Source organism: Cydia strobilella, chromosome 12 (assembly GCF_947568885.1).
Source record: "Cydia strobilella chromosome 12, ilCydStro3.1, whole genome shotgun sequence".
In the NCBI taxonomy this organism is placed as follows: domain Eukaryota; kingdom Metazoa; phylum Arthropoda; class Insecta; order Lepidoptera; family Tortricidae; genus Cydia; species Cydia strobilella.
The window spans coordinates 13,956,323-13,966,441 of record NC_086052.1 but is presented as its reverse complement, the minus strand read 5'-3'; the positions used below and the strand labels follow the sequence as shown (position 1 = coordinate 13,966,441).

The following is a 10,119-nucleotide window of genomic DNA, read 5'->3' as shown; positions in this document are numbered from 1 at the left end:
GTTAGTTAGTAAACTTTTACTTTCGACGTTTTTCCATGTACACTGTTTTTTCCTTAAAAGGTCGTAGAGAAGTTTAAACGCGTGAGTGATTAAGGTTTTTATTGACCACACGTTAAAGTTTAATTAGCTTTTCCGACAATGTTAGTTACGACTTACTTGTTCGCGGAATAAAGACTTATTTGCACTTACGTCAAGGTGACAGAACGTTAATACGTATTGTAATAATGCTAAACATCCGTGACCTTACGCTGTACAAAGTTCATAATGGCTTAGTGCAAATGGCACGATTGTAGACCACAGGAAGATAATGTAGTCTGTAGCCATTGTAGTTGCAACTGGTATGCAGCATGCAGCACACACTGCACGCCGGCACCGATTACATGCTGACTGGGCAGTGTCCAGACCTGTGGGTTTTAGTCCACCTGCACCAGCCTTGTGCAGCAAGTAGTTTTTGTACTCAATTGCTGTTTGATAACAGCACAAACCATTTTACCATTTACCTACTAAGGAATGTTCTCTCTTAAGTAAAACGACCGTAAGGATATTTCTGTTAAAGTCCTCTGTGAGGTTTTAGCTCCTGTACCTAAGCAAGTTTGATTAGGTACCCAATGTAGGCACCTATTTGAAAGTTTAATCAATCTTGTTAACTTAGATCTTGTCTTTTGTTTTAAACTTCAAGGTCAAGATAAATATACCCTTTGCACTTAATTGCCACTGCTTCCGATCGCGACGTTTATAAAACATTTAACAAAAGAAATGAATGTCTTAAAGGATAATACATCTTCCAGTGCAGCCCTAAAAGAAGTACAAAACTAATAAGTTGCGGGGGCACAACAGGTAGGCAGCACACAAGCGCGAGTGACATGTGACCGCACGTCTACACACAGCACATACACCGACAACCTGTGGACGGCACTCACACATACGCATACCGGTAATAATAAATCTGTCCAACACGAATAAAATGGTTCACCCACACACCCGCGCCGGTTCACCTGGGTAACCTCCACACGAGTTCAGGTCGTATACGAGTTCACTTGACACCAACACAGCGGCGTTTTCACCTGTTGAGCGGCGAGGTGTGCGTGTGGATGTGACTCAGTGTTGTTCATGTTCAGTCGGCCCGTCTGTTTGGCGAGCTGAGGTTGTGTTGGATTGCGTTTTCAGCCACTCGGACCGACCCACGTGCGCATGCTTAACTGCGTTGCTGATAAGTGCCTGACTTTTGACTGCCGATAACATTGTCCGCGTCGAAACGACCAATCAAACAAAAGGGAAAAACGCTGCATTCTAACGCACTTTTTTGCGCTATTGACATTGATTGATAACGGACAGGACAGTGTATGTGGACAGTGGAAAGTGATCTATTGGTGGCTACGGGACGTTTTTGTTTTACCGACAAACTGAGGAATATAACAGCAGCGGAGGAATCGCTCTGGAAATACCTAAAAGGTAAGATTTCTCAAGAGCTGTTTTTCCAATAAGAATTCGGTCCAAGTACAATAATTGGCAAAGTAGGTATTACCTGACAAAGTAGGTATTACCTGACAAAGTAGGTATTACCTGACAAAGTAGGTATTACCTGACAAAGTAGGTATTACCTGACAAAGTAGGTATTACCTGACAAAGTATGTTGTATAATAATCATGCAGACTATTTTTATAACGAGAATTATTACTTTCAATTAAGGTCTACTTTTGCTAATATATTTTGCGGGCAACTGGTTCGCAATTAAATTACCTCAATAAATAATATTATATTTATGTTATGATCGTTGTTGTAATATCGGGTCTATACTCAATTACTCACGTAAGTATAATTATTATTAAATGGAAAATGTTGCAAATATTATGAAAGGTGGATATTTGACTAAGTTCACTAAGTCATAGTGAATTTAAGATCTTAACCACTAAGGGAGAAGAAAAACCATTATACTATTAATAACATTTTAAGGTTTTTGCTGCACCCACAATATAGACGATGACGGATGATGGCAACGAAGGTGCCAACGAAAATATAACATTTGCGATTAGGTATCAAAAAAGAAAACATGCACTTAGATGACACTGTATAAAAACTAGAAACTATAAAATAAAGTAACGCATAAGGATTAATTTTCAATCAGCTGATGTCTATAGCTAATAGGTATGAGTACCTACCTACTACCTATTAGATAGGAAGGTAGATTAAATGTTTAGTCCTACCCCTATGCAACAGAAGAACTATTAAGTACTTAAGTACTCCAAGTCAGCATCAGTAGTAGCACTAGTAGCGTACCTATAACCATAGAGTAACTTATACTAGAGCGGTACTGTCATAGTAATTTTTTTAACCCCAGTAAATTCACTGCCATCTGTCGACACACTTTAAAACTAAAAATGAAGATTTATAAAAATACGATAGAATGTATTTAAATATAGATAAATAATGTTTTTTATTTGCATTAATTATTTTTATGATTTTGACCCATGTTCTTTCACTGATATGCGTTAAAATTGTTAAATAACAAACGAAACCGTCAACGCCATCTATACGACTGTAGGCCAAAACTAGTAGCGCCCTCTGAACGAGAATCAAATTTTCGTGATTTTCGAGGCACGTTTTTTCCTTAGACTGTATCCATCTATTACGGAGTTATATCTATCTTTGCTATAACACAACGCGCCAAAAACCTATCTGCCACGACTGCCACCTTCGATTACTGTTCCAAATAGAAATAGGTACCTATATCTCGATATTTCGCTTTGCAGTATCTGCAACAGTTGAAGTGTTCTACGAGTATATTACTCTATAGAAATATCTAGGCATACTAAGGGGCCCACTGACTATCAGTCCGCCGGACGATATCGACCTGTCAGTTGTTCGGAACTGTCAAATTTTTGTTCTAACTGACAGGCCGATATCGTCCGGCGGACGGATAGTCAGTGGGCCCCTTTATCTTTTTGTCAAATTTTCAGAGAATTGTAGGCTCTTTTTTGACGCATAGTCTGATATCTACTTTTGACGCTGACTGTACTGTGATGATATGTTTTTAATTGTAAACTATGTAATTGAAAACCTCATTATTAAAAATACAATGGTCAACATGACAAAGTTACTTGTGTGTAGCAAAATTCCCTAGGAGCAATTTTATTGAAGACGGCAATTCAATAACAGCATTAACAATTAATACTAGCAATACCTAAGCCCAGGTACCTTCCTACCTAGGTAAACCTATTCATTAGGCCAGCGGTTCTCGAACTTTTTTGGTGACGGAACCCTTTTAGAAAGCGAAATATTTACTTGACGGAGCCCCAAATTAAAAAAAAATCGTTCGTCGCCATTGAGCTGTGGACCAGACATAGAAGAGCTGGTTTTTATTTTTTTCTCGCGGAGCTCCTACAGAGGCTTTGCGGAGCCCTAGGTATTGTAGGACAGACAGGCGGACAGCGGAGTCTTAGTAATAGGGTCCCGTTTTTACCCTTTGGGTGCGGAACCCTAAAAAGTAGGTACGTTTGGTATATTTATTTATTTTATTTGCAGTGGCCGATCGAAGTTTCGGTTTCGGCAAGTTACGACATAAAAATCATGTTTCGGCCGTAGGTTCGGTTTTTGCAAAAAAACAGCCTAACCTTTTAGCCGCGCCGAACTGTACTTTCGGTAGTTCGGCCGTCTCGGTCTCGGCATATAACTCATGTTTAGGCCGAAGGTTAGCAACGCCGCATCTTCAGTTACGGTTTCGGCAAAAAATCCGGTTTCGGCCGGACACTATTTATTTGCCAACTCCATTAAAAGTCCCATGACATGAAACATCAATATGTGTCGCAAACTCGCAAGTCGCAATTTAAGATAACCTCAAAATAATTATATTTTAAACATTCCAATTATTGCTAGCTCAAAAATAAATGAATCTTCTGTTCCTGTAATAAAAAAGAAACCGGCCAAGTGCGAGTTTTTAGTATTTGTTGTTATAGCGGCAACAGGAATTCATATGTGAAAATTTCAACTGTCTAGCTATCACGGTTCATGAGATACTGCCTGGTGAGTGGTGACAGACAGACGGACAGCGGAGTCTTAGTAATAGGGTCCCGTTTTTACCCTTTGAGTACGGAACCCTAAAAAATTGAAGGAAAGGAAGACATTGGGATTCTTCTTTTTCTTAAAATTTTCAGGAACAGGTGATACAAGATACTTTTGATTTTCTTTGGCGTTGCTGTTGATATTATTTTGACTAAAAATTTATTTGCATTGTCTTTTGTGCCTTCGTCGTTGGGCTAAATACCTACCTAATTGTATTATCAGCCATAAATTTTTAAATCTCAACATTTAATATTAACAATCAAATGAAGATTATTTTTTAAGTTATTAGGCGTGTCCTCAGTGTAAAAAATAGGTACTGATGAAAATAGGCCCTCACCACCGACGAATAAGGTATGAAACTAATTTCTTCTTTGTAATGCGGGCTGTACACACTCGTCGAGAGACCCCGAGACAGGCCGAGAACGAGTGTGTACATGTATGCTGCTCCCTACTCGTCTTGCTCTTCCTTGTCTCGTCTCCATCTCGTCTCGCACTTCTCCGATTGGATCGGAGCGGTGGCGAGACTCGGCGGCAGGCTCTCGACGAGTGTGTACAGCCGACATTACACTATCGCTTCCACAAAGAATAACTAATATCCATACCGATTACAAGTAATTGATGTTAATTGGCCACTTGGCCACATTATATTATTTATACTACCTACATATGTCATGAGGCTGACGTCTGCGTGTGAACAAAACCAATTAGGTAGATTTTTATTCATAACGAATAAAAATTGACCTAATTGGTGGTTAACAATATCTTAGAAACAGATGTTTGATTGTTGATTTGTTGCTAATAAATAGGTAGGTCTGTAGCCGCGTCTCGCGGGAATTGGCTATTATCAAATTTATGAAATCCACATGAAATCACTATTCTTGAAAGATTTAACTTCAAATTGAGACCTAGCCATTTTCAAGCACTAACGTTGCATGTGAAGTTAGATCTTTCAAAAAGCTCTCCGAAACATGTCGCGCGAAAATGCTTTGACAGTAGTACTTATTATAACATAAGAATAGGGTACTAAATACTAAAATCTGCGTAAGATTCAATCGTCAAGAAAGGAGCGAGGGCTGAGGTGACGAAAGATAGAGGAGAATAACACAAAAACATGTTGTGCCGACCCCACATATCGTGGGATAAGGGCAGGAGGAAGAAGAAATTCAATCGTCTATTAGGGTTCCGTAGCCAAATCGCAGAAAACGGAACCCTTATAGATTCGTCATGTCCGTCTGTCTGTCTGTCCGTCCGTATGTCACAGCCACTTTTCTCTGAAACTATAAGAACTATATACTGTTGAAACTTGGTAAGTAGATGTATTCTGTGAACCGCATTAAGATTTTCACACAAATATAAAAACAAAACAATAAATTTCGGGGGTTCCCCATACTTGGAACTGAAACTCAATTTTTTTTTTCATCAAACCCATACGTGTGGGGTATCTATGGATAGGTCTTCAAAAATGATATTGAGGTTTCTAATATGATTTTTTTCTAAACTGAATTTGCGCGAGAGACACTTCCAAAGTGGTAAAATGTGTCCCCCCCCCTGTAATTTCTAAAATAAGAGAATGATAAAACTGAAAAAAATATATGATGTACAGATCTAGTAAGTAGTTTTTTTTTTTAATACGTCATAAATCGTAAACGGCAATTTACCTTTCACTCACGTTTCACATAAAAATACATTGTAAAAATTATGTAATGTACGAAACCCTCGGTGCGCGAGTCCGACTCGCACTTGGCCGGTTTTATTTATTTATTTATTGACCGAGTGAAGTGAAGGTCTTCATTTCAGCTTGGGCAAAAATGCTTTCATATGTCCTGTTTTTCTCTTTTATACATTACTTGTTTTTTAAATGTTGAACAATAAAATATATTAACTAATAATGAATGTAACCTTTAAAATGAAAAACAATAGCACAAGGAACCAGTAACCACGGAAGTGGCTCATTGGGAGGCTAGTCGCGGCGTTGACTAGGGGCGCCATCATTGTCACTGCCGTTAGGATATTTCCTTCTCTAATTAAAAGTTACCCTGAAATATTAATAAATGCGAGTGGGAGTCGGACTCGCGCACGAAGGGTTCCGTACCATTACGCAAAAAACGGCGAAAAAAATTACGTTTGTTGTATGGGATAACGTAAATATTTATTTTGTTCTGTTTTTAGTATTTGTTGTTATAGCGGCAACAGAAATAAGTCATCTGTGAAAATTTCAACTGTCTAGCTATCACGGTTGATGAGATAAAGCCTGGTGACAGGCGGACAGACAGACAGCGGAGTCTTAGTAATAGGGTCCCGTTTTTTACCCTTTGGGTACGGAACCCTAATAGTTATTAAATTTACGATACAAGTGCGGAAAAGAGGAAATCCGAAACGAGTGGCGATAAATTAAAACACGACCGCAGGGAGTGTTTTAAATCGACACGAGTTGCGAATTACCTGTTCGCACGTGTATCGTACAACGTTTTACAGTACATCATTATAGCCCTTTAAACTTTCGACATATTCACGAAAAGTGCTCTCTTACGCACTAGTGCGAGAAAGTAGCACCATATGTACTGTAAAAATCATTATAATATCATGTTATATAACATATTTAAATCTCAACGGCATCGGCATGTACTGGCATGGGACCTGCATGATCCTACAGCGAACTGCATAAGTGCATAGCCACATTATGAATGAATTCATTAATAAAGTGATCATGAAATTTTGCGGCTGCACGGCTGGGTGTACGTAAGGTAAAAGGGAGATTGAGTACATGATTTATCTATACAAATTCAATTTAAGGCTTCTAAATTATAAAAAAAAAATCTATATTTTGTCAGCTAAAAAAAAGAAAACTTAAAACATTTCAATAATATCTTAAGTATTTAATTAGGTACAAAAGAACTGTATCCCGCAAGAATTTTACTTTCCTTTTGGGACTGTTTAGAAACCTTCTACCTACTTACAGGCACCTACTTACAGGGCACCTAAACGCGTCACAATTTTGGCGACATTGAATTTAGATTGTATGATTCATACGTAACTTGTAGCACCAGAAAATTGCTTCTAGTTGAACCAAAACGAATTAGTATTAACATCGCCAAGACACTAGGTCATATATAGCGTAAAAACTGCCCAGTTGCTAGCAATAAACATTGATTATCGTGAGTTATAGTTTGCCCTGAAGCGGTTCGTTAAACGCGTCAACGGGCCAGGATGTCATAAATATCTATCATATGCCTTCCGAGATGAAGTAGTCAGTGGGGGTAATATGTTTTATTTAGTACTTTGCTTAGATTAAATAACGATTTAGGGCGCCTCGCGCCCGCGATTCTGCACCAATACCGCGCCGCCAAGTGAGGAAGCGGGCTTAATTTGCAAGAGCCCAAAGGAAATATGATAGTTTTATGACTTATATGTATCTAAAAAGGTAAAGTTTGCGTAAAAGTACAACATGAATAGAGTCTGACCAAACTAACTGCGTTTTGGGGCATTTGCATTGACAAAGCGTGGAAAGGTCATCTTTATCGTCAAATATCTACGAAAATATGACGTATTTAATGACACTTCCTCACTTTGATCTATTTAACTAGGTGCAAAGTTACCTAAGACGTACTCTAAAAGTGTTTATTTTGCATACACCTACATTTATGCCAATAATAGAACGGATTATACACGGCTGTCAGGAGCACGTGGCGACCCTACGCAGCCCCTGATAAATATTCAGTGACATGGCGGGTCACCGAATTCTATACTATCGGATGTGGGTTGTCTGTAGGCGTTACAGGGACAGGCTCTTGTCCTGAATGTATGTATGATGTATGTCGCATGGTGAACATAACAGGGTTTATTTGAAGCAGTTTTGGTGTCGTCATATTGTCGACATTGCTACATTGTTAAGAGGAAAGGGGATGATTGATTCTCCATACAAACGTAGTCCTCATTTTCCTCCCTGGATATTGACATTATGGAAAATATTTTTACAGAATTTTATGTATTATAGTCATAGCTTTGATATTTTTTATTTTTTTTAATCAGCCTCCGATGAACGATGCTGGAGGTCTTGGGATCGAATCCCGGTAAGGGAAGTCCTAAAAGTGCTTTTAATGCGTGAAATGTAGATATAGATATGCACAGAATGTTCTTTTAACCCGAAATTTCGAAATAAGATCAGCTTTATACTGCAGTGACGAAGCAGCGAATGGAGTATAAAAAAATGTTCAACTTATAAAATAAACGCAAAAATGTAATAAAACCATTATGTACATCGTCCTATACAAAGTCATAGGCTAATATGCCAAATGAAACCTTTTTAAAGGCTTCCTAGCCTAGTCGGTGGTAACCCTGCCTACGAAGCGCCCCGGGTTCGAATCCAGCAGTGGCATCATGGTTCCATTTTTATCGCCTGTCACTATGCCTGTCTTATCTTATTGTTTTCGGGGGCCCTTGCGGATACACTTCGACCCATAGGAACTTTCGCATTTACATACTTGTTAGAACGTGACAGGCATGGTGACAGGTGATAAAAATGCGACCGTGCTACCGCCGCTGGTAAGGGCATTCATTTGTGTATATATCACAAATATTTTCACTAGACTTATATTGACCGGGATATAGACCGTGATTACCTTTTGTATTATTTATGAGCTCCCGATATTTCGAAAAGGTAATCACGGTCTATATCCCGGTCAATATAAGTCTAGTGAAACTAACCGTGAATCATTCAAAACACAAATATTTTGTTCTCGAGTTATGAATGTTTTCTATCTTTATAAGTATTTATATATGCCTACCTATACATTATACATGTATTTATCGGCGTCTAGTACCAACAACACAGGCCTTATTGAGCTTACTGTGGGACTAGGTCGATCTGAGTAAAATTCAACTAGGGAACAAATCAAATTATTCTATGAAATATTTTTGATTTGTGTATTTTAAGTAATATATAAATTATAAACTGAAATAAATAACATACATTTAAAAAAACTGACGGGTGGTCTAGTGGTCAGGACGGTAGCCGCGTAAGATAAAGACGCGGGTTCGATTCCCGCTTGGCCACCGGTGGACTGTGTAAAATTGTCCTATAATATTAATTAAGACCAACCTGCGTCACAATGAGCTATTGTAGCAATGCAATAGACGCACGAACATTTGACAAATGCGTTTAGAAGTGGAACTCCCCGTTTAAAGTAAAACTTTATGTTTGTATTACAAACCCTTACAATTTCATCTCAGTTGCACAATGATCTTGCAACAGAGATTCTGTAACAGTGTAAGCATAATATTTTAATTCCTCGCGCATTGTGCGCAATGTCAACACAAACAGTGAATGGTGGGTTCAAACCGCGGTGTAGGGTTTCAACCGCAAGCACTGGTGTTACGGACCTGTGTTAGTTTATACTCTATCTATACTAAAGGTGACATGTATGTACACTCTAATAGGACTTATATTATATATAAAATACCATTTTATCTACACTTCCTGAACCTTATTGCAATGAGATAAGATAATAGATTTTTGCGTACTTACTTCCAGTTTATATGTATACTTGCATATTCTTAAGTATTGTGGACACTTGGCATCTGAGGTGTAACCTGGCTAACCTATCTATTGTTTGTTTCTCGAACAGTTACTTATACCTTTTTATACCTACCCTATTTCTAAAATAACAGTCAGTTTTAATCTGTTCAACCGATGTGCCATTTCAATACGTAACCAAAACATATTAATGAATATTGTATTGTATTAAAAGACAGATGAGAGATCTTTTGGACAATCGAAGTAATCGAACTGTTTTGAAGTATCCGGGTTTTATGCGTTTATCACACTGAGGCGAATTCACACGTCGCTAACTACACGTACAGGGTGTTTTTGACCACCACCCTTATAATTTTGTTAATAAACGAACCAAAAGAATCTAGCAGGTCAAACGGGTACCCTCCTCCTCGCGTTATTAAGTCGAAAAGTGAATACACGTCGCGCGCTCTGCCAGTAAAGGCGGTGCAGTCGGTGCTCTGTGAAGAAGATCCTCTAAAATTGGATCGAAACATCTTGAGCGTTTTTTC

At 38.4% G+C, this 10,119-nt stretch overlaps 1 protein-coding gene across 1 annotated transcript in view; it reads left to right on the top strand.

Annotated features, from left to right (window-relative positions):
- The first annotated feature begins 1,096 nt into the window (after positions 1 to 1,096).
- LOC134746225 (uncharacterized) overlaps positions 1,097 to 10,119 on the top strand; it is a 202,362-nt gene continuing 193,339 nt past the window's right edge. The window contains exon 1 of the mRNA XM_063680552.1: positions 1,097 to 1,452. Within this exon, the coding sequence (XP_063536622.1) occupies positions 1,344 to 1,452 (109 nt within the window). The 5' untranslated portion in view covers positions 1,097 to 1,343. The remainder of the gene's footprint in view (positions 1,453 to 10,119) is intronic.